At 38.7% G+C, this 24,975-nt stretch overlaps 1 protein-coding gene across 2 annotated transcripts in view; it reads left to right on the top strand.

Annotated features, from left to right (window-relative positions):
• Positions 1 to 24,975, top strand: part of LOC136755431 (alpha-internexin) — an 84,240-nt gene that overhangs the window by 35,792 nt on the left and 23,473 nt on the right. For both annotated transcript variants that reach the window (XM_066712007.1, XM_066712008.1), the window contains 3 exons: positions 1,592 to 1,680; positions 3,041 to 3,155; positions 18,299 to 18,421. In XM_066712007.1, the coding sequence (XP_066568104.1) occupies positions 1,592 to 1,680; positions 3,041 to 3,155; positions 18,299 to 18,421 (327 nt within the window). The remainder of the gene's footprint in view (positions 1 to 1,591; positions 1,681 to 3,040; positions 3,156 to 18,298; positions 18,422 to 24,975) is intronic.

The following is a 24,975-nucleotide window of genomic DNA, read 5'->3' as shown; positions in this document are numbered from 1 at the left end:
GAAGCTGATTCAGTCCAATCAAATGTGAACTTATTTGTAGAACCCAAGAGATGAGTCCTTTATTTGCTTCATCTCAGAACGAGCCGTTTGTCCAAGGCACAACATGAACACCGTCTCCACCAGAATTATCTGAATGTCACTCGGACTGGGATTAGGTTAAAAACACAAAGCCGATTGAGACTGAAGTACATTTTCAAATCTTTTAAATTCTGCTGTTTTCTGGCAAACATTTGATTTAAACAATAATTAGTAGATAAGTTGATAAATTCAAATAATTGGTCCGTAAAATACAGCATGACCAAATTTGATTTGATCACCATGCATTTGCATTGCTTACTAATTATAATTTGTGTAGCAATTTACGCTCAAACCAGCTAAAATAAAATGAAGAAAACAAGTCAAAATGTTTGTTACAATGGTGTACCTTTCAGTTTTATCCAGGTAGACAGATCAGATGTGCAGAGGTACATTGTGAAAACATGACAATAAAAAATGAAGACCACATCTGCTTTAGCTGACTTTAGCTGACTCGGAGAATAATCTGTTTTAATGAAATCAATGAAAATGACCATACTGAAGATTTACTGAGGTTAAGATCAGGCCTCTGTGAGCTCAGGTTGGGGGTTAGTAATTTGTTTTCCACCATGACAATTGGCTTATCGCAACATAATGGAAACTTCGGACAGTGACAGAAAGCTAAATATTTTACTATGGTACAGCAAGAGGTTCTACACCCTTTACACTTTAGTTTACAGTATTTCAGAAGGAAGCATCAGCATTAATGACTCTTGGGTAGGAAATACTCAGCACATCCTATGGACTTAAACTTCTCTGTAATAAACGGTACTCATTCAAGTTTCTGTGGCTTTAAAGGAGCCACTTACTTACAGTTTCTCAGTGAATAAAAGAGGATTGTTCAGCATCAGCCTTGCTAGGGAGAAACGTTGAATCGACCCAAATTAATGTATGTATATTATTAGATACAAAGGGATGGGTTCTTGCCTTCTTGCGAAACATCCTGGAGAATGCAGCAGGGAGTGTGGTGAGCATGCATGGTTTTAATGCAGATTCATGTTGACTCAAATTGGCCGCAGCAGGGACTGCCAAGCACAGCAAACCCAAACTGCCTAACATACAGCTGCCATTGTATATTTGCCATATTTTAATAATCAAGGATATTGTTCTTTTATAGCTGGAATTTTCCAGTATGCCATAGAGATAGTGAGATATGTTTGTGGGTATACTTAGGCGCACTGTAAGCCGAGTGTATACAAGGGTTTTCAATGTGTCCCTATCGTGTAAAAACACTGTGGTGCAACATGTTGAGATTTCTTTTTTGAGGCGTTATATTCAAATGTTATGGTCTAAAATGGCCAGTATTGCACATCCTAAAAGCGACATATTTGATCCAGTCCTCAATGTAGTTAAACTTGTCTTTTTCTTTCAAATGTATTACATTTAATTGGACTTACCAAATTTATATATGTAGTACATACCGTTATTGTGTTGAATGTTGTTTCTTCTGATAAAGTTACTTAAGTGCTATTGATGTATTTTGTCCTGTTGCTTATAATGCTTTTCATGCGTGCAGGTGGTCCTGTTGGCAGAAGGACTGAGCTCACAGGCAGCTCGCAGTCTGGAGGTGGAGAACGCTCTTGGTTTCCTCACAGACAGACTGAGGTATTTCTTCAACAGCTTCCCTAAATTAGCTGTAGCTGTGATGTGTGTTTGGCATACTGTGAACTTGAATTTGCTCGGAAACGCCTCTCTCAGTTAAACTGTAAACGATTACAGTAATGTTTTGAGAATGTGGATCCAAATAAGCGCTTCTCCAGTGCTGGAGTTTGGCTGGTTCTCCATTCAGCAAATAAGCATATAAGAAGTCACACACTGTTGTGGACCATGAAGTCAGTGTTAAGGGTTTGAATCGATTTTTAAATTGAAGTTTGGACAACCCCATTCTCGCACCTGATTCCGCCTGGCCCAGCATTAGTGTAGACCTGGCAAAAAATGCACTTTCCCAGCCTTTGTGGCTTTGCCTCACTCCTCCACCCCAAACACCACCCCTGCAGCAGCTCCTTGGCTCATTTGACCTGGTGGCCTTGTCCTCATGGCTGTGTCATCGTTCCCTTAGCGATTCTAGGCCCCAATAAGCTCCATTTACCTTCAGGAAAAGTCTATTGGGGTTGTCCAAACTCCTGAAAGCCTCAATAATGCGGACCCAAGATGAATGGAGAGTGAGGAGTTAATTTATTCTCATCTATAAAGCCCATAAAATTCCTTTGCTGTGTGGTGCTTAGTGCTGATTTGGGTCCTGTCTGCAAGTCTATCCTGTGAGACTTAATTTGTGTCTTCAGTTCAGTAAAGATGTTTAGAAACTCCTCACACTTCTGGTTCAGTCTGCATACTCCACTGAACCAGGCCGGGGCACTGCGAGGCAGGCAGCTGTGGCTGGGCTCCTATGTGGCTCTCTGTGGGTGATGAGCTGAAATGATAAGGTGGATAATAAACTCCATGGTGTGTAAGAGCTCAGTGGGTGTTGTAGCATTGCAATCCAATAATCACTGGTATTATAGTACTTCTATTTAACATAATTTAATTTAGTTATTGTCTATAACTAAGTGAGTGAAGTGATTACCAGCATTAAAAAAACTAAAAACGAAAATAAAAAAATGCGATCAAGTCACGGCTCTGATTCAAACTATCTCTTTATTTCAGGAAAGTGCTTTGTTAATCGAATTTGTCAACTTATGTATTTTATTAATATCTACCCTAATATTTCTACTTTCTTTAGCTGGTAAAATGACAGTTAAAAAAACTCTTAGTTCCCTAGAACTTCCTTTCAAGAAAACAAACAAACAAAATCAATAAACTAATCTTCATTGTGTATTAAAGTTTGAAAGTATGAAGTATGATATTATTTTAAGGGTCTTGGAATCCATATAGATTTTCATTCATAAATGCTTATTGTGCATCATGGATTTTCTAGATTGCACTGTAATTCCTACCTGTGTTTTCCTGCTGTTTGTTTCTCAAACAGAGCACTACTTAGCGTTGAGAGTTATTCTCCAGAGGTCTCCATTACACGGCCAGAGCTCACCCAGCTGATTGAGACGTGTGGAGAGATCAGGCAGAAACTGCACAGAAACAACAAGGTACGGCAGTTAAGGGAAATAGAGCTCAGGACTTTTGATCACTTTTAGCAAGAAAATATTTTTTTACCTACAGATATATAATATGTACAGTATGTGTGTGTGTGTTTATACATACATAGGCTAGTAAGCATTTTCCAATAAATAGAACCTGAATTAGTATTTTGCAAAGGTGAAAAAGATCAGTGAACGATCCTTAAATCTGAAGGTAAAAGATGGCAGCATTGTTTGGACAATTTTAGGAAAAAATCAGAATAAAGTTAATAACCAGACAATATTATATATGTATCTGTCTCCCATTAACATATATAGAATTTCTCATGCTGAACACTGGTATTCCAACCTCCTCATCTGGATTAGTGGGACATATCTGGTTTAAATGTTATTTTTTCAACCCCTTCATGTTTCAGAATTTAACTAGAACTGTTTTTTGAAAGGCATCTCTCCATCTGCTTTGAAGTGCCAGCTGAGTATCATCTGCTAAGGCAGCTTTATCTCACACTTGCTTCAAACAGAAATGAATCAAACATGCCTAATATAAATTAAAATACTGGCGCATGCCACTGAAAGTGGGAACAACGTAAACGGGAACTGTGAAAGACCTTTAGATTTACAAGCATGGGCATTTATGCCAGTCCAATCAAAGTACCGACTAAAAACCTTACTAGCCCTCACATGGCTTTTTTACATCCTGTATTTCAGCATTCGTGATTAGGGAACCTGATCGTGTCCCCTCTGTAATGTCCCGCTGTACCGGATTTAAAAAGCTTCAGGCGTGTGAACTTTCTCAAATGTGCTTTACTGTTTGGTGGATTTTTTTAATTACCCTTGTGATGAGATAAAACACCAGAAGGCTCAAAACCAACAGGGCTCTACAGCTACTTGGTATGTAAATGTTCTTCTCTCAGAAAACAACTGTTTCATTGTTTTTAGTTGTTTGCACACAAAAAATTAGTGTTCTCCACTTCTTGTAAGGAGATGGTGATCCTTCATGCCTCAGATACTTGTAACCTTTTAAGCTCGGGGAACACAAGCTGATTGTTTCCATTAATGTCATGGATTTCCTGTGTGCAGTAATAGGAGGTGTATTTTTGCTGGGAAATTTATTTGCCTTGACTTATTTTGTCTCTGGTTATCGCACTGTATCTGGCAGTGCACTATCCCCACCCCCCATTGCCTGCTGGTTCTCTGTTGAATTGGGAGCCAAGGATGATGTAACACTTCTATCTGCTAGCTAATAACATGCCACAGTGATAGAAAGTCCTGTTAAATAATAGCCAAGGCCTTATTACGCACTTTATCATTTGCTTGCTCACAGACAATCTTGTATACCTGTCAGAACAAAGTAATGGGATCATCTTGAGAGATATCCTGTTTTGTGTGAGCTCCTGTTCCCATCAATAAGAACTGTTTCATATCTTTAATAGACTTAACTTGGTGGTTTTCTCTTTCTCACAGTAATGCACACAAGCATTTGAGCAGAGAATGCAATGCCCTACATTGTGACACTAAAAAACATGGGAGAACGTGTTGGGCAATTTGAGAGGGGAAGGCCTATTCTCAGTGGAGCAGGCCAGCAACCTCTTACAAATACCAGATCTTTAAATTACTTGAAATCCAAGGCTAGTAAGTATAGTGAAATCATGGTAGAGATGAAAACCATAGCAAAGCAAAATCAATGTGTTGTGTAACCAAAGGAAAACTGCCACGTCACCATATATACTGTATTTTCTGAGGGGTGGTGTGCATAACACTTTTTGGAAATAACCACCCCACACCCAAAAAATAAACCTCAATAAAACAAAATAAAGTCAAACAATTTATTAAAAGAAACATTTCACAGCACCCCCTGCTAAGACTTCTGCCTGCAGCAGCTGTTTAGTAAGTGCAAAATTGCCCTTTTCTTTTCATATTATGATCAATTTCCCATCAGTCTTAATTTAAACTTAAAAACCATCTGTCATGCAAGTCAAAAGACAAGTAGCTGCCAACAATGGGTTTGCTGTGTTAAGTGCATCAAACCCCAAAGCTGGAACCCTTGCTCTCCAGGGCTCTCTTGCCTCCCACTAGTCCCTCACCCCTGTCTTGATTTATTAGAAATGTGTTTGTTGATTTATGTCGGACAAGTTTAAATACGGCTGAGTGGAGCACGCATAATGCTCTTAATTGATTAATTGCACCAGCCATCTATGGTGAATGTGGTTCTAAGACTAGTCAAGTGAAATGACATAGAGAGAAGGAGTGTGCATGGATTGCTTTTGTTGTACTAAGACCAGCTTCAAGCATCCAGAGTAAGTAATTTCCTTTATTTCCCTTGCCAGTAGTGTTATTGTTTTTGCAACACAGTGCAATAACCTTCCTCTTGTCTGAAACTACCAGGCACCAGCTAGATGCATTATCTCGTGCCTGACTACTCATTGTAATTATAAAAATCTCCCTACTGACCAGCTTTGGCACTGCTCTCTAAACAATCCAGAACAATCAGGTTTTTTAGACTTACAGGATAATATTTACATCCTCATTGTCACATTGTGGTGCTTTTGTCTCTACCATTCCTCCTTTGTGCTGGTTGGGTGGAACACATCTTTCCGTTGGGAGTCAGAACCTAATTCTTGCATGTGGATGAGAGCAGCAGTACAGCAGAACAGCATTGCGTCATGTTCATCGTGAATTCTTTGTCAATTAACCGGGGTGACCCTATTCTGACATTCTTGAAACAAAACCAGAAAGGCTGTGAATACACATGCTCGATCTGTGATAAAGATGTGGGTCACACCTCACAGTAATGGCCATGGATTCTCTATTTAATTATTTCATGAATTGCATACATATAAATAACCCTGGGTCAGGGTTCTGATGGTGGCATAGTGGCACTGTGCTTAGCGCTGTGGCGTTTGCATGTTCTCCCCGTGTCCGTATGGTTTTCCTCCGGGTACTCTGGTTTCCTCCCACCGTCCAAAGACATGCAGGTTAGGTTCATTGGCAATACTAAATTGCCCTGTAGGTGTGTGTGTGTGTGTGTGAGTGTGTTGCCCAGCGATGGCCTGGTGTCCCATCCTGGGTGTAATCCTGCCTTACGCCCTATACCTGCCAGGATCAGCTCCGGCTTCCCCGGGACCCTCTCTAGGATAAGAGGTCTTGAAAATGGATGGATAGATGGGTCAGGTTTCTGGATTAAGGTTACAGACTAGTCCTGGAGCTGGGGCTTGTACAGAAGATGAACTTTAGAGCTGAGAAGATGAGCTATTTATGTGTTTATCCTGTGTTATTCATGAAGGATTTGATTAGGAATCTTGGCCCATTTATTGTAGTGTTACTGAAGTTTGTAACCGTGATATATGACCACTTATCCCTCCACCTGCACTGTATTTGAGTAGTCAAACAATGCTGCAATTCCTCCTTTTGTCCAGGAGGAGGTCTTGGTGGCTCTGGGAGACCTTACTTTCACCGTAACTATTTACCCATGAGATAATAGCACGCAAAAGGTATTGCAGCTCGTATGAAAAAATTTGGTCTGTGTTTTCAAGGCTTATTAAACTTTGTCTGCCTTTATTTATTGGCCTGCACAGACTCAAACATGCATCCATCATCATCTGAATGCAGATTCATACACAGCTCTTTGATGTAGGGGATGCAAAGTGTGCCAAGTGGTTAGCACTTCAGTGGGGTATGTTCCACAAAATGGGGCACTTGGGGGCGCGGGGGATGGGGCATGCAGCAATGAATCTGCAGAAAGTCTTATGACACTAATGGCAAACACTTGCTTCTCAGTTGCAAGACTCACTCTATATGTCTGCCACTCTGTCTGCGTTTTTAACCAGATAATTCTCACCACGTCTGCCTGCCGTTGCGCCTGTGTTTGTGTGACAAGCGCTAGATCTGCCTCTCAGTGAGGTTTGGCTCCTCAGGCGAGAAAGTTTGTATTTTTTTGGACCAACGTGCTTCTTCTTGCCTGCCAACCATCCATATCATTGCATTTCTGATTAAAATAGTAAAATCTGTTTGCTATTATGTATTGTACTGTAATAATTTTTTAAGCGTAAGGATTGGTTAGTCTCTTTGTTTTGAAACCTATAACACATTTCTACTTCTTCCTGATTTGATGTGAAAGTATCTATTGTACATACATGCCGACAACACAGGTAACTCCCTTAGCTGTGAATCAGGACATACATTCAGACACAGCACTTTTGATAGCGAGCTTCCATGCGCCGAAATAGCAACTGGTTCTTTGGGTCAGTGTAATCGTAGGACATCTAGCAGCGCCTGGAGAGTTTGTGAGCGGGGGCTTAACCTTCAGTTGCTTCACATTCTCTCATCTGAGTGGAGAGGGAAGAGCCTTATTTGGCTAGCAGCTTGTGCTGGGATTGCTGGTGCTACTCCATCTGGGTTTCATCAGATAAATGTTATGGCTTGTTAAAATCACACACTGCGTCAAAGAGCCCACAGATTTGTACTGAGACCAAAAGAAAATTTTTTTTTTTTATTTTTTGTGTGCCTTTTACATAAAAAAGTAATAATCATAATGGTATGTTGCTATTACGGCAGTGCTCATTGTGCAAGGTGATGAGGATGACTGCTACAGACTCCTGCCAAGTAGTATGGAATGAACAACACTAACATGATTACTTTCTTATTTTTGTTTATCACTTCTATTAATAGGAAGCTTGTTCCTTCAAGAAATACATTGCGATACCTGTCATGTCACTTTGTGTTGTCCAGTTACAGCGTTGTCCAACTTGTGGTATCCTGTTTTATCTTATTTTAAATGTTTGAAGATAAAATGTAATGTAATCGAATTTACTTATGGCTGTGAAGCATAAAAATACCACATAGCATTTTACTTACTTGCTCTCTCCTGAGGAACCCGAGCAGTTACATTTCTAATCAAACCACACCTTTAAAATATATATTTTTTTAAATAGGGGTGTTGAAGAGGCAATGTAATAGTTGGATTTAAGACTTAATAGTGGTCCCATTTTCTCATATATATTAAATACCAAAAATTATTTGATGTGGTTGTGTGTGAGGCTAGCTGCTGTTTGATACAAAGTTATAAGCTGCATATGATGCTTAGTTTATGTTGGTAATTTGGAATTCAAGAAGGACATTTGAGCCAGCAATCTCTCCTTTGTTATGATGTTAAAAAAATGAAAGAGAAAAACAATTTTGGGGGAATCATAGCTGTGAATTCAGTTGATAATTAATTATCGGAAATAAATAAATTATTATTCTGCTTGCATTGAAGACTGTTTCATTGCCCTAGATGCCTTCAGGGTTATACAGTTCAGAAATCAAGGCATCTGTGTTATGAATACATGATTTGTTCATCTCCTTTAAGACTGGCTTTGGTTGTTCGTTCTTTGCTGTAGTTGTGAAGCTGGTTTATGTTCATGTGGAAAACTCAAAAGAAAGATATTGAAAAAAATAATTCACTGAAAAATAAAAAAAGCTTTTTAATGACAGTGCTACATGTGCCAAATGGATGTATGTTTGTTCGTTTAAAGTAAGTGTGTGCACGAGGTATAAAATTAAATAGCTGAAGATCAGTGTGAAATGCAGCAAGTCCAAGGTTACCAGGGTCAGGTGTGTAGGTTTTTGGGCACAGGAGTTGGAGAGTTGTAGGTTTGGGCTCTGAGCGTGTCTATAAAATGTAATTGCTTGGATTAATTGCTTGTACGCAGCAGCCCTTTGTCTGGAAGTCATCAAAAGCAGACCTGCTCTTGAACCTGAACAGAAGCCAGAATTGTACCATGTCAGCTGTGTGTGGATCGCTGTAATTACCTCACAGAGGCGAGGTGGTTATTAGATTAAAGGAAAAATAAAATTGCAGTAACGTATTTCAAACCTAATTTGTTCTGTCTAAGGTTACTATTCTTCCATTTTGCTTCATGAGCTTTCTGTCTCTCTCTTTTGTTTAACACTGAGTTATGTTATGCTAAAATACATTTTTACAACCTCAAATCTGCTGACATAGCATACCTAGCTGTAACCTGCCAGTGATTTGTTTTGTGTCGACTACGTTGACTATGACTCACAAAGTATTCTCCTGAGCTATACAGGACTCTGTGAAGTTCAGCTTCTACTAATGAAAAACAAAAGCATATTAATTTAAGTCAAAGACAAATTATTCCTGGATGGCTGTAGACAAGCATTTTCAGCTTTAATACAAACTCAGTTTAGAGTTATCTTCTATATCTGTCAGGCCTGTCTGTCTCTCTGTCTAAGTCTGACCGTCTGTCCATAAATGCATCTGTCTGATCAGACACATTTCTGCAGTGAATAGCAGAATGTAAAAAGCATGGGAGAATGCTGTTCTGATCAAAGAAATTCCTGGTCCGATGCTGAGCTGTACTGCACTTGTGTCAGCTTGTTCCAGAAGGTGTCACCAAATTGTAGTTTTCTTAATAAACAAATAAATGCCAAAAAGGCTTATGGAAGACTAGTCTTATTCATGTAAGAAAACACTACTGTGGAAGTGTGCTGAAGACACAGGGTTAAAGCCCGGGGGAAATGTCTGTGTTTTCTATTTTCTATGCAAGAAAAGTACTCCAACAAAAAGATCCTTTCTGAAGTGTTTTTATTGGCTCGCATTTCTCTCAGCTAGCTGGTCTAGAAAACATGTAATTTGTGGTCTCAGTTTATCTGGTTGAACTGCAGTGTGTGATAAGGAGAGGTTAGATGGGTCTGTAGATGTGCTCTTGAACAGCTGCTCTATGGGGCTCGTGCATGCGCTGTCTGTCTTTCATGTACTGAGGAACATACAAGAACCTTTCGCTTTGCATACATCCAAATTCAGACTTGGTTCTCAGTTATGAGAATCGATTGGGAGTCCTGCAACATTGCTGCAGAATAAAGAAGTACTTTTTCCCCCCGAGCCAACTGTTCCCTTATTTATCTTGTCTTCTTACATTTATCTTGTCTACAAACCTCATAAAAGATTATTCAACTGCAGCACTTGGGAAATAAATTTTTAAAGGTCAAACTAGAGCTAACTGTAGCGAGCATTTTCTACAGAAACCAGAGCAAGTGGCAAAATAAACCAGATTGCTTTTAATGCACTGCTTGAAGAGCCAACTTCTGGAGCCCACTTTAACATGCCTTTCTTTATATTTATCAAGATTGACCAATTAGATATAATTAGAAACTTGTTTTACACTTTCTTTCCAGGAATGATCAGCAGGGATTTTCTTATCTCCATAGAAACTCCAATAGTAAAAAGCACCAAAAAGGTCTATCCATCCCTGCTGTACAACTATTATATTGGCTAGAAATAAAATTTGTAAAATTTTAACTTGCGCTTCAAATAATGTTTTGTATAAAAGAAGTGCAAATGGGTTAAGCCCCTATTTACATTTACTGTGTCTTTCAATTATGCTATTATTTCATTTAATACTTGTACATTTCTGATTTTGTAAATGTTTTCACTAGGTTGTAAATGTTATAGGTTGCGTTCTTTCAATGACTTTCACTTCTGTAAACAAAAATGCACACTATGATTATTTGAGTTTCATACTGAATGTGTAGGGGCTGATGAAGGTATTTTATCCTCAGTAGTCCTGCTGTGCTGTTTTTGTTTAAATGAGGGTATAAGCACCTCTGAGATAATTAAATGGTGAGGGGGGACCAAAACCAAGATTCTTTGTCTATGGAAATTCAAAGAATGCCAAAGAAGCCTGATAAATCTTTAAAAGATGAAAAAGAATTGAGGATGGCTGAGTTGCTGCTGCCATCACAGTCAATATTAGGCATAGAGAATTGACTGGATTTTAGGTATTTGATCATGCTCCTTTGGCAGGTTTCCCTTTGTTAAAAGGAGTATGGGGGGGATAATCAGATTTTCAAGAATATCCACAGTTTCTTTTTATTTGTATGTGTGTGTGTGTTTCTTTGTGTGTACATATATATGTGTGTGTATGAGAGAGAGAAAGTGTGAGTGAGTATGTTTTTTGTGCCTCCATACTGTCCAGAGTTTGATATTGTTATTTTATTTTTATTTTTTTATATTTTATTGCGGGCCTCTGAAAGACCAGGGAGTAGAGCAAAGATGCACTTTTTTTTTCTTTTGTAATGAGGGTCCCTGCAGGGCAGTGTAGCAGTGACTGTATGAATTGGAAAGAAGCAATATTACCTGTGAAGAAGATACTAGATTGTAATTTACTAGAGGGGGATTGGTTGACATCAGTAACCTATGTTCACCAAGCCTGAGTGGTTTATAAATGTCATTAGAACCCCTAGGGTGAAAGATTGTCTTTCGTGCTACTCTCAGGTTTAGAACATATTACTTAAAGAAAAAAAAAGGACTTGCATGTGTGTATATATATATATATATATTTTTTTTTATTGAAGGTACAAGAATATATTGTATACTTTCTGTATGATATCTTAGTATCTTGCACAAATGTAATATTTCCACTGGCATTATTGGCAGCTTCAATTGTCCTGTTGGGTCTTTGACCCTTCTCTTTATTTCATTAATCATATTTACATTTGTATTTCTAGTTTTTGTAAGTAAGCAATTTGGCCTGCAGCAAATACCTCCCTCATTCATAAGTGACATTACAGAGCAACACATTTTCTGATTTTAGTTTTTGGTTGATCACTTGGGAATTCCTCCCATACAGCAAATACCAAGCTTTGTGTTGTCTTGGCTGAAGTCAAGAAGAGAAGTAAGGAGAATTGGTCTTTTATTACATTGGGGGGAAAAAAGAGGCAAAGGGAGTAATTACAACCTTCACAGTATATTCATTTTCAGATTGTACAGCTGTTATCAACTATTTAACAGTTGGCCTGACATCTCATCGTTTTGTTCCTTTTTTTCATGAAAATATTATATTATTCATTTTGAATTAATGATTAACCCCTTCTTCACACTCAAATGAAACAGAATACAAAGCACTATAATTGATCTTTTCAAATGTAAATGGCAGGCTGTTTAGAAAGCACATAAATATTAAGCTTCAGCGATTCAGTAACAAATATCTGATTAGAAACCCAACAACATGTAGTGGTAGTGTCAAGAACTGTCCAGGAGATGTTATTCCTGAAAGGGGGTGCTGTGTTTTGGATTTGTCCAGAACAGGGTAAATCTGTTTTGTTTCTACTGTTAAATATTCAGTAGTTTTGGCTGGACAGCCTTTGGTCATCCCACTGGATCATTTCAGTGATTTTCTACTTTTTGTTTCGCCTGATCTCTTACGCCCCCAGGCACAATTTGGCAGCATGACGTTCCTTCTCTCTGCCAATCCCAAGGGCGCGGGCACGGGCACAACCTACAATGATGGAGTTTCACTCGCTGGGTGCGTAAAGCAGGCGTTGATTTGCAGTGTGAATAGTCTTGCTAAGTTTATAACTCTGGGGTTGGGGGGTACCAGGGGATCTTTTATTCTCTTTCTCCTTCTTTAACTTATTTCGTCCCCTTTGAACAAATGTATGTTTATTACTTTAAAATATTTTAATATTTTTTCTAGTGTCAAAGGTTCTGCAACTAAAAACACATGTATTCTTATTTTTAGCTCAGTAAACTTAACTTCCTGCCATCTTTGTGCTTCACCTTTACTATTTTTAAAACATGGCAATAATAAAATTAATAATCTAAGGTCAATGTTTTTTCTTAACTTATTTATAACATTTTCTAGCTGTCAGTCACCTTTAGTGTTGGAGAATGTCCTAGTGTAGAATTACTGTGGGTAATACAAAGCATTTGATTTTGATAAATGGAGCAGTGGTACTTGCTGTCAAGTTTTTATATCAAAGTGTCTTCTGGTATTTGTCTTCTTTTTTTTCTGTTGTTTCATGTAAATACTCAGGTGATGGTTGGCAGGTAGCATACAAAAATAGATGTCCATCCTCCCTACTCGCCACCACACACAAGCACGCACGCATGCACATGCACACACACACGCGCACACACACACACACACCTCTGCTAGCTTCTACATGACAGCTTTCTGGCTGATCCCAAGCCTGCTGAGAAAGAGTTTGGGAGATGGGTCTCTGGAGCAGTGGTTGCACCAGCGTAGATCAGAGGTACATGCCAGATGGTAAACTTGGCACAGGTACAGGAGGTGTAAAACTGGCTCTCATTCCAGTCAGCTCATCATCCGTCACAAAGTGGCAGCAGCAGATGAGAAAGGAGACCCGCAGTGGAGAGGAAATGGTGCTCCTTTTTGGCAGTTGCATAAGCATGAAAGCATTCTGTGGTGCTGATTTGGGTACAAATTGCATGCCTTTTAAAAAGAGTACTCCCTCATTAGGTGTGTGATTGTTCTTTTTCTTCTCTTCAGGTCTAACCCCCCTCTCCCCCAGTGCCTGAAGGTGTGTCTCCTGAGTTAACAGACTTTCCCAGAGTGTGTTAGGATTATACAAATATCAATGGTTTGTCTTGTGCTCAGCTGTAATCATGAAAGTATAAATCACGCAGACCCATGCACATAGCATATGCACAGCATTCGCAAAACAATTATTTGTGGGTTCTCGCTGGATTCCCAAGTGGCTTGTTCTAGAAAAGTCTGTGCGCAGAGTCCAGGATGAGGTCTGGAAATCACCAGGTCAGATCCAGGCTGTGTTCCCCTGGGGCTGGGCCTGGGCCTCCCTGCTGCGGCAGCTCAACACAGTGAGCACTAGAGTGGCTGTGGCTTTTATCATAGCTTGTGTGTCACCAGTTTAGGATAGGAAAGCGACTGTGGTACGCAAAGGGGAAACCTTTAGAAATGTATGATGAGATTTCAACTCTGTGTAGCACTGCATAGTAACTGGTACAGTTTAATACTACAATGATAGTCTGTTTTTGAGGAGGGAGTTGGAGGGGATGGACAACAAAACAAACTGATTTACAGTCCCTCTGCGGGAGGAAAATGAAAACAAATGACTAGGATGTTTATTGTAAAGGAAAACCAGCTGCTTCAAAACTGAATTAGAGGGGCTAAGGCAGATCAGTGAGGGACTCTGCTGAGTGTATTTATTCCTCTCAGTTTATCTGGGAGGCTTCTTTCCTATTAATTGCTGACCTTGTGCAAGGACATGTTTTGCCACCAATAATAAAAACACAGGGATTGCTGCTGTGGGGTTAATGTTGGAATCAGGCAAATTAACTTGGATTGCTAGCCTGAGTCACTGTCTGCATAAAAATAAAAATAAAAAGATTAATGGCAGCATTGCTTTTAAGTTTTTCAAAATATGACACATGTTGAGTATTTAGAGCCATTGATCATTGCTGTATTTATTCTGCGGTTGAGACAGTGGTGCTGGGAAAGGGACACCTTCTGAAATGGGATACTTCTGGAAGGCGTTCTTGCCATGTGTCTGAAGACATTATGGGGAGCGATGTGCCAAAATCCACTTTTGCCTTAGCTTCTACACTAACGATCTTTCTAAACTTGTTTATTTGTTTTTGTGTATTCTGTTCATTTGAATCATTTGTTTTATGCTTTAAGACTACAGGATTTTCCCCCATAAAATGATATAGATTTAGATTTCTATTTAAATTGTATCAAATTTAGTTACAGCATGGCAGCACAGAACTGTTGTTCAACCCTGTCTGTCTGAATAGGGCAATACAAGCAATAAAATATTGTCAGAAATGCAAAAACTAAATACAGCTACTGGAATATTACTGCAATTTGCTGAAGCTGAACAGCAGTTTACGCAGGACTGAGTATGAACATCTTTGGTATTTTCCTTGGTGGCCTGAACACAGCCTTTAATATTCAGTGTCTACTCTTTACATACCACATAATCAAGCAGAAAATCAACACATTGTCAAATTTCTGTTTGTGTCGCTGTTTGGAAGTGGCTTAGTTAATATTATATGCAGCAGATGAGGTGGATTGGCTTTTGTGCTTCAAACATACGAGTCCCTGGCTGGGTCTGTGGCCCAGCTATCCAGAGACACTAAGTGGCTCATGAGCATATAACATTATCTGATTCAATGCTGAGATATTCCAGGGAATTAACTTTGGCATGTAGTGTGCCACTTGCATCCAAGACCACAGTCTCCACAGCTGGAGACTGAATATGATTTAAGTGACAAAGATGGGTATTTGTCATTTGAAAGTTTAAAGCTGTTCCCCAGGACTTCTGAATTAACAGATTTAAACTGTGCTGGCTTGCTACTTAGTATGCATGAGCCTAAGGCATAATCAGTGCTCATTGTATGGTCTTTCTATTACAAACTGGGATCTGGCTGCCAGTGAATTCCTCTCAGAAATGATGAGGCAGTGAGTGAGTCTACCTCATTCCATAGAATAACTGGGATCACCTTTCAGAGTGTTAAAAAGTATTTTTCATAATTTTGTGTTATGTAAGCCTTTTGGACCGATAATTAACTATACAAATGGGTATCATCTCAGTGACCAAATCAGTACTTTAAAGCTACACGTCATAGCAATAAATTGTCTACTTAAGGAAGCAGTTTTGGGACATATTATATTGATATTTTGAATACTATTCTGTTAGTCAGGAGAGCTCCTAAATCGGTTATTCACAATCTGCAATTAATTACAAACTCTCCACGTTTAGCTCCTCTGTGTCTTCATCAAAATATAATGCATGTGTGTTCAGATAGGTGTGAGAAGTATAACTGTTTGCCTCTTTTTCACACACAGCCCCCATTGTCCTGCAGTATGTAGATTTGTTTGCCATATTGGCATGGAGTTAACTGCCAGTTATTCATTCAGACACACAATTGCAACAAACATGTCATAAACTTTCATGGTGCCTTTAATGTTAGTCCATTCCAGCATTTGTATACATGCAAAAAATATGCATTTTGTAGTTTCCTTGCATCTAGTCAGATTAGTTTATGCCAGAGTCTGCAGTTTAAAATAAACATCTTTCGCATCACAATGGTTTGCAAAGGGGTCAGTCACAGGCAAGAATGTCTCTCTAGTGGTAATGGAAACCATACATGACAAAGGGTTCATGTCTGGTCTCCTTCCTTTTGGGAATAATGTGCATGACATGGAATATTTGTAGACAATTGGGCATTTTAAGGAAAGATGCTGTGCTCTGCTTTCTAACAATAAAAAACCTGGATCCTTTTTGCATCTATGGGTAAGCACTGCAACACAAGTTATTTTACTGCTCCTCATGAATATTGTGATTTTCCATTTTACAATGACATATTGCTAAGTTCACAGTGCAAGTTTAGCAATGATTGGACAGGGTTTTATATTGTTCTGATGAAAGCACACCTTGAGTATTGTGTTCATTCCACCCCACACTTCTTTGAAGTACAATATGAAAGGGTAAAAAGTTCAGAACACAGAAACAATGCTAATCTCATGGGAAAGGAGAGCGGCTATAAGGACAGGTGGAAAGATCTAAACATTTACAGCTTTGCAAGAAGATGGGGTTAGAGGAAGGTTATCAAAGTTTTAAAATCTTCAAAGGAATCAATATGGGAAATGTCAATTTCTATACCCTTTCTTTCCCGAGTGTAGGAAACGTGATTAGAGACCACAGACTGGAAACCAAGCAGTGTCAGAATTGGCACTGAGGTTAGGATGTATTCTTCAGAGAAACAGGATGAATTCCTCACCACCTAGTTATGTTGTCAGTTCTGATATTGCAGGACTATTTCAGAGCAGATTGGATTCTGTTTCGAGATGCAGTGGCAATGAAGGGGAGCAGGGAGATGTAATGGCCTTTCTACGTTCTGTGTCTTTCTTGTATTCTCCTTCAAATGGAAAACATCTGTTGGCACGCCAACTGTACTTAATGTGTGTGCATCCTTCTGAAATGCAAATGGTATACCTGAGGGGTGTCTGCTGATTAATTGGAGTCAACACGATAATGAGGCCGTGACTCCTAATTCTGTTGTAAACCAGGTCACTAATTGGAATGCAAAAAGCCCTGCTGAAAAAAGCAAATAAACACACAAACATGGGGAGACTTCAGTTGCCGGACTGACAGCGCCTTTTGGGGTAAATTGCATTGAAAAGATAGAAACAAACAGATGTGGTACTGATGTTAAAACAAAGTAGAGTCTGTGCATCTCTACAGTGTCAGGTGTCTCAGTGCCAACATACTTAGGCCAAGTGTGTGATTAATAATGGCATTGCACGAACGCCTTGGGTGCACCTTTAAAGCCCAGGCTTGTGTAGCACCCATATGCTGCCCTTATTAGTTGATTAGATCTGAAAGAATCTTTTTTTAAATGATTCCTTCTTATTGGATCTTAAAATTAGAATGTCTTTACTTCCTCCAAATCTGTTCCTTCTCCAGTCCTTACAATTCATAATGACTCCCAAGAGGAATCATAGTCTGTACAGTAAGGGTTTAAAAGCCTGTGATTTCTGGCTCAGTGAAAAATGCAGTCTGGATTTGTGTGCATCTTGCAATTGAGACAGATGATGAGACTTGTCGCGGGGGATTCATGAAGTCCAGACCCCATGCAGTAACTGTCTGCTTCTACTATGGGGGGTGGGGGGGGACATTGTTCTGTTTTCTAATGATAAATGTTGTCATGTGGTGATACCGTGTACATTTACATGTAAGCAATCATACATTATTGCTGTAATATCTTTACAATGTATTCAGTATCTTGTTCAGATGCCAATATGTGTACCATTTCCCTTTGTTGTTTTGAATTGCAGCCCTTTTCCGTCTGCGGCTTTCAGAAAGCCACTACGGTGCAAAGCGCGCTCCGATATTCATTTCATCCGCTGCCTTTCCCTTTCTTCCCAAATCTATTGTTGTAATGATAAATGCTGCACTTAAGCTTTCTCGCATTATTCCTCTGTTACATGTTCCCATTCATTTTGATTGCTGACTGCAATTTCACACCAGATTGAATAGCTTTTCAAATGCTCGCAAGCGCCGCACCAGAAAGCAGCACAACTCTGTCAGCGTTATGGAGAGAACGTTATAATGTTATGCCTGTGTAAGTTATCCCAGTAATTAGTAGCGCTATTGTAACTTCCAGCCATATATATCTAAGATGGAAGCTGGAAGCAGTAATTCAAGGAGCCTTTGTGCTTGCCTGTATAGGTGTTACATGTATGAGTTATCCTGCTTAAGAAAAAAAAAATGTTGGAAAGCTGGAAGGACTAAAACAAACAGTTTCCACTGAAACCTGTTAAGAAACCTGTAGTCTACCTGTAATGCTGATAAAACATCTTGACTTTTCTGTTCTGTACATCTAGGTGACCAGTGTGGAGAACCTATCTATGCCATGGTTATTGTCTGGAAGAAATTTTACCAAAGAGCCCATAACCCTACTGGATCTTTGCTATGGGAAGACAAATAACCTGAACCTTCAGCAAGTGGTGAGTCCAGTTAATCGAAGGCCCCTGAGCAGTATTTCTCTGCTGTCAGCTTGTGCCTGTATTTTAGCACCAGATCAATCATTGGTTAGGTAAGCAGACAGGTTCTTTTGAGCAGAGACAAAGAGTGACAGATTCGATGCCATTGCATTGTGTGCTGCACCGCCTTTTAACAGGTAAGCTTTCCATTCTCCCCAGACATTTTCTTTCCTCCTGCTATTGTATAATTTATTTGCCCTATATATTAACTATTGCATACACACATGAAGACTGGGTAGATAGAGAAATTGCCTGATATAAATTGATACCAGTGAAGAATTCAATTTATTTTGCCATCTTTTAATTGAACTTATTTCAATCTAGAATACAATGGGTAATGGGATTTTTTTGTGTGTACTGTACATTTTTTCCAGCGTACCTCATTGCAGGGAACAACGGAAGCCTTTCAGTTAAGTGTCAGCCAGTTTATAATATATTATTTAACTTATTTAACACCAGTCAGAGACTCTATTAAAATAGCCTCTTTAAGGATTCATCAGGGAACATAATTTTCCTAATTGAAGGGATTTCCAGAGAGCTCCTGACTTTGAAGAGTAATGCTGGATGTTTTTTGATGCACAGCTTTGTAATAAAATGAGAGCTGCTGGGCAGTTGTCTCCAAACACCTCCGACAGGCTCTGTGTTCCTGACCCCTGCGTTTGGGACCACAATCCCAGAGATGAGCACTGCCCTCGGCTACAGGGGTGATTGTTCTTTCCGGTTTATCTGGGCAGCCCCATCTGGTCTCGCTGTGGCCCGGCTAACGAAATCTGAATTCTATTGTTTCCATGGAATGAAAGGCTGCTGTTTGCAAGCAGGGCTCCTGTTAAGGGAGTAATTGCTGTTGGCAGATGTAGCATTCATCTGGGCAGCAGCAGTTTCACGTCTGAGCAAGGTGTGCTTGTGGCATGGGTAAGGGGAGGCAGTGCTGCAAGTCACACATGCATACACACGAACAGTGAGCTTCGACAACGTCTGTGCTCAGATTCATGAAATACACTCGTGGGGAACCATGGCAGCAATCTTGAAATGTTCAGAAAAATGGTCAGTCAGTACTACATTCAGACAAACTTAAAGCTGGTCTCTTCAGTAGTCTTTTGGTGTAGATCATAAAACTAATCGAAAAAGCACCTTTAAATAAAAAACAAGGACAAGCACATTTAAAAAAATATGTTTTATTATTATTTTTTATTATATTAATTATTAATTCTCCTCCTGTTAAGCACAGGGGGGTGTAAGTATGTCACACAAATATTTGCTTCAAACCCACAGAATGTGCTTAACCCATTTAGAAACCTCACTCTCCCAACTTGAACCATTTTCTTGTCTCTCACGTGCCTAAGAGATTATTACAAATCCTTTGACACTGTCTGAACAACACTTCAAATTCTTACAATTTAAGAATCTCCAGAGTTAATTTTCTTTATCTTTATTCAGAAAGGCTTTGGAGTCTCACTAGTACTTAAATGCGTTTAATCCTGTTTTCGTGAAAGGAAAACTTGACTGTTCACTGTGGGCTTTAAGCTTTTCACATGTGGTCATTTCAAGTTGCAGCCATGAATGTGAGTCAGTGTTCATTAAAGCAGACATGTTAAATTGGCTCTATAATTACTGCCACCTTTGTGTTAAATCGGGACAGCTCTAATTAGGTACTGAATAGTAAATTATGGTTGTCCTCACTATAGTCTATATCAGATCATTGCATTATAATGCTGAATTTATTGATAATTAATTTACCATTCAAAGAGATGTGGAGCAGTAATCACTACAGTGAATAAGATGCTGTCTACAGATACTTCCAGGGACCGCAGCCCACTCTTCCTGAAAATCTGACGGTGTTTTCACCAGAGCAGATTCTCTTCAGAATCCCTTGGGACTACCTCAAAGCAGTTTCCTCTCATTGAAAAGGCTTCAGGCAGTCAGTAACTTGAATTACCTTTAGGCAATGCAAGCTGCTGCTGCATTTTCAAGAGCTGTTTTTCCTTTGAGTGGAGAATAAACTTGGTGGAGTTTTAAAGGGACCAGGCGGTATCCTTTTTTGTCTGCATATCTTCGCGTGCTTCTCTTTGGTTTCCTGGCTGTACTTTCAAACAATCCTCCTTCTATGTTTTAAATACATATTTTGCTAATTATTCCAGTCGGCGCTTCCTTCGGCGTCTTCTTGTTCTTCTTCTAAATATTTTAAAGATTGTTTCAGGTTTCAGGAATTCTGAATTTCTGTGGAAGTGCACTTTCTGATGACACAGGGCACAATTGAAAAGGCATCTCTTGTGGACTGTACAGTTAATTGAGTCACCTAGTTATACTGGATTGTAGTTACTACCTGTGCATTAGCTGTTCTTCATTTATTTTTTTTGAGGAAAAAGAGAGTAATCTCTGATGAACATGAAAAATTGATTGTAGTGAAATATCTTAAAATAAATAAATAAATGAGAAGTTAAAAAAACAAATAAGCCTTATACATTAGTATCCTATGTACAGTACTCATGCATGTCCAAGCACACACACACCCTAAAATGGCATCTGTGCATATGTCCATTACCTATTCTTCATCTCTTTCTGCCTGGGAGGGGGGAGAACTATTTAATCTTTACCCAGTTTTCATTTTATTTCCTTTATTCTCGCCTACTGAGCTTCATTATTCCTGTTAAAAAATAACAACAGGGAATCCCATAGAGCAATTTAAATTTAAAGTGGGTCTTTTCCCTAGTGGCATCTGAGACATCTGAGACACGACAGTACACAACACTGAACAGAGAACAGCACACTGGAGTTGCTTGGAGTGAATGGGTTCAATCTCTATATTTGGGTGGATAGTAAGTCTGGAACATCCCGATTCCTGCAGTTTTCCAATTGTTCTTGCATATTCTGAGTTTGTCATTGATACAGGCCATTGCTCTGCTAATCCTTCTAAACTCTAGTATGAAAAGAATGCATTAACACTTTCTCTAGCCTATTAATAACACTTCAGTCTTCAGTAATACTGTCTGGAGAGCTTTCAGGCTCAGTTGCTGTATTTAACAGTTGACACACTGGAAGGCAAAACCAATTATCTATTACTAGTGTAAACTTTCCTGGAGGCTCTAAACAAGTATTTAATTTGTGTTACTCTAAATTGTGTGTTAAGTCAAATTTATTTGATCTGTGTGACAGAAACGGGGAACGCCATTTCTCTAAGTGTGTGCGTGTGTGTGTGTATATATATATATATATATATATATATATATATATATATATATATATATATATATATATATATATATATATTGTGTGAGTGTAACTAACGACTAAGGAAGCAAAACAATCCCAGCATTATTTATCTCTTATTTTCTGGGTTGTTGCTGTGTTCCTTTTCATTCCTTTTCTTATCCTCAAGATAAATAACTGAAGAATTCTGTATATTTCAAAGGGTCATATTGCATTTTGATCCAGGCTGTATCAGTGTTCAACAAATACTGTAAAGATATCAGTGATTAATAAATGAAAGTATAGTTCAATAACTGTTTCAAAGAATGGGTGTGTATGTACTTTCTTCCTTCCTTCCCATCTTTCTTACTTACTGAGTTTTATTGACTTTGACTATTGACTTGTCTTTAAAATATTGGAATGAACTAACTTCTTTTAATTTGCTGGCTTTAACTTCCTGGGGCCATGCTGTCTGTTTTTGCGCAATATACTTTCTCACACTGACGTCTTCTGTACTTGACTTGGCTACTTCATATCCACAAGGTCCCAGTGCTTCAGTATTTAGATCTCCATACTCACTATAGTTGGAGACAGTCGAAAGCTTTGAATTCAATCCTGGAGGCTTCCAACATTCGTACATCGTAAAAAGTTTTCATCTGAAGATAATTAACACCTTTGAACATAATTCACTAGTTCTACTACAGAAATTGCCTTTTTGTGATTTTATTGGATGTATTGTGATAAAGTGTCAGTTTTGTTAATTTTATGCCGCATGAAAAAACAATGAAGCCATCCAGGCAAGTCCCTTCTGCTTGCGGTGATAAAATTCCCCAATGTATTTAACTGTCTGTACGTTCTCCCTGCTGGGAGATTGCTTAATTGCGACATTGAATGTAATACTGAATCATGATGGAAATGTTTTCTGAATATACTTAAGGCATACATACAGTCACTAGTATGCAATGTTACAAGGTGTTGTTTTTTGTGGTGGAAATGGACTTGTACTAAACTGCTAGAAGAGGATTTGTTTCTTCTTCAGCACCAAACTAGGATTTCAGTATGTATATTAAGGCCCTTTTCCCCTTATTTTTCAGAAAACAAAATTTGGATTTCCAGATGAAAGTAATGAGGCAGGTGATTATTTTTCATGATCTTGCAGACTTAGAGGAAGCAGTGATTAAAGTTGCAGAATGGTGGAGAGCAGATTTTACCTTGATTCAGTGCATTTGCAGATGCACTCTTTGTCAGTTCTCTTTAAGCTTGTCAGTACTGAGCTCAGACCTCTTGAAGAGCACAGAGAAGGCTTTGGAATGTGAGTCTGAATTAATCAAGTGTGTAGCAAGTCCCTGTCCTTGTTTAAAATATGTGCAACAAAAATGGGATCCAAGAAATAAAGTGCTTACTAACATAAGACACTTCTGTGAAGGGTTTCTCTTTCTTGGTATGTTTTTTGCTAACACATTATAAGACTTCCGATCTCTAGCTCTGTCAAATCAGGCCAAGCATAAATATGCATTCCCGTATACTCCATGGACAATGGCGAGTTATTGTGTAATTAAGTATTAAAATAAAATGTAAAAAAGTTATTCATATACCTGGTTTATTGTATTTGTGTTTGTGTTGTCTTTTTCTGTCTATCACTCAAAAAGGTTTCCAGAATGCTTACATCACGTAAGATTCTTCTGTTTTAGGAGGTGGACGATTCCATCCCCCTGACCCTAGCCCACAATAAGATATATTCCTTTTACATGTGATCACAACCTTTCTTTCTTGATATTAAAGAAAATGATAGAGCCAGAAATAGATATTGCAGGTCTAATGTGCGGAGGAAGAAAAAGTTGAAAGGACAGGTGATGATCCGATCATTGCACTGATGTAAAACACATGTTGATTCAGGAGCCTTCCCCTTCAATAATCTGTACAGACAGTCCTAGCAGAGGGGCTTTCAGCTTGCCAAGCGCTCCTCCAGTCCAGATGGCAGAAGCAGATGTTGGGTTTGCTCTACCTCTTCCTCGCCATCCACCGAGCTCGCGGCAGTCACGGGAGAGCACTTCCTGCACAGGGAGCGCCACAGCTCGCCGTGATTGATGTTGATGTGTAGAAACTCGTCATCGTCAATCTTGGCAGGCCTGACTGTAGTGATCTGCTAGTGCTGCTTTTGTAATTAGAGATAGAGAAGAGCCAGAGGTAAAGACAGTGATAGCTTATGTTGTAAAATATTGTGCTTTTAGACTTTAGATTTTTATTAGTAGTAATAGTAGTAGTGGTGGTAGTGGTAATAGTAGTAGTAGAAGAAGAAGTAGTAGTAGTAGTAGCAGCAGTCACCTTTAGTACTGATTATTATGAATGTCACTTCTGTGAACACACTGACCTGTGTTTTGCATTTCTGGTGTTTAGTAATAGGAATGGTTAAAGTGGTATCACCTGCCACGCTTTTTGTTTTTCCTGGAAAGAACTAATTTGATTAAATTGTTAGTTTATTTCTGCTCAGCTGACATCATCCATATTTTCTTAGACACAGAGAAATAATAAACAAGAAAGAGCAGTTCTGAAATTCCTGATTCCCACTTGTCTATGACAGTGCTTGACAGTGTTGCCCTCTCATCCAATAGCATGTACCGAGATGAGCCAGGAAAGGGATTATAGGCATACAGCTGTTGAGGCCATTAACGAAAAGATCAGCGTTGAAAACAAATACATATAAAAAGCCTTGGAACATTCTGTCAGAATAAAAGTGCCCAAGAAATAATGAAAATAATGAAAACTTCTCAAGCCACAAGAATAAAAACAATTTTTTAAACAAATGTAAAATATATAAAATTACTGAAGCAACCAAGACGTTACTTGCAGAAGGTTGAAAATATCCCTTTTTAGGAAATGAGTCAGTGTAATAGTCAGTTATTATTATTATTATTATTATTATTAATAATAATAATAATAATAATAATAATAATAATAATAATAATAATAATATTATTATTATTAATATACTTGATGTGTCTGTGTGTGTGTGTGTGTGTGTGTGTGTATTTGTATGTGTGTCACTGTGTGTGTGTGACTGTGTGTATAAGAAGTGGAAATTGAGTGCTTGTTTTGCTCATCCCTGCTGGTCAAACATGTGCATTACTTATTTAATATTGCACATAGAAATATATTTCACTAAACAAGTAAAGTAAAAATAAATAAATGAAAACACATGCTTTCTCACACTCAGAAGATTATGCTTCATTTTGTATTATGCTGGGGGTAAAAAAAAAAAAAAAGAATTGTGTGGCATCCCAGTGACTGGATCCTGCTCTCTCTCCTGGTCTGAGAGTTAGCACCCAGAGGCT

Source organism: Amia ocellicauda, chromosome 8, assembly GCF_036373705.1.
Source record: "Amia ocellicauda isolate fAmiCal2 chromosome 8, fAmiCal2.hap1, whole genome shotgun sequence".
Classification (NCBI taxonomy): domain Eukaryota; kingdom Metazoa; phylum Chordata; class Actinopteri; order Amiiformes; family Amiidae; genus Amia; species Amia ocellicauda.
The sequence above is the reverse complement of the archived record's forward strand: the minus strand, read 5'-3'. Positions and strand labels throughout refer to the sequence as shown.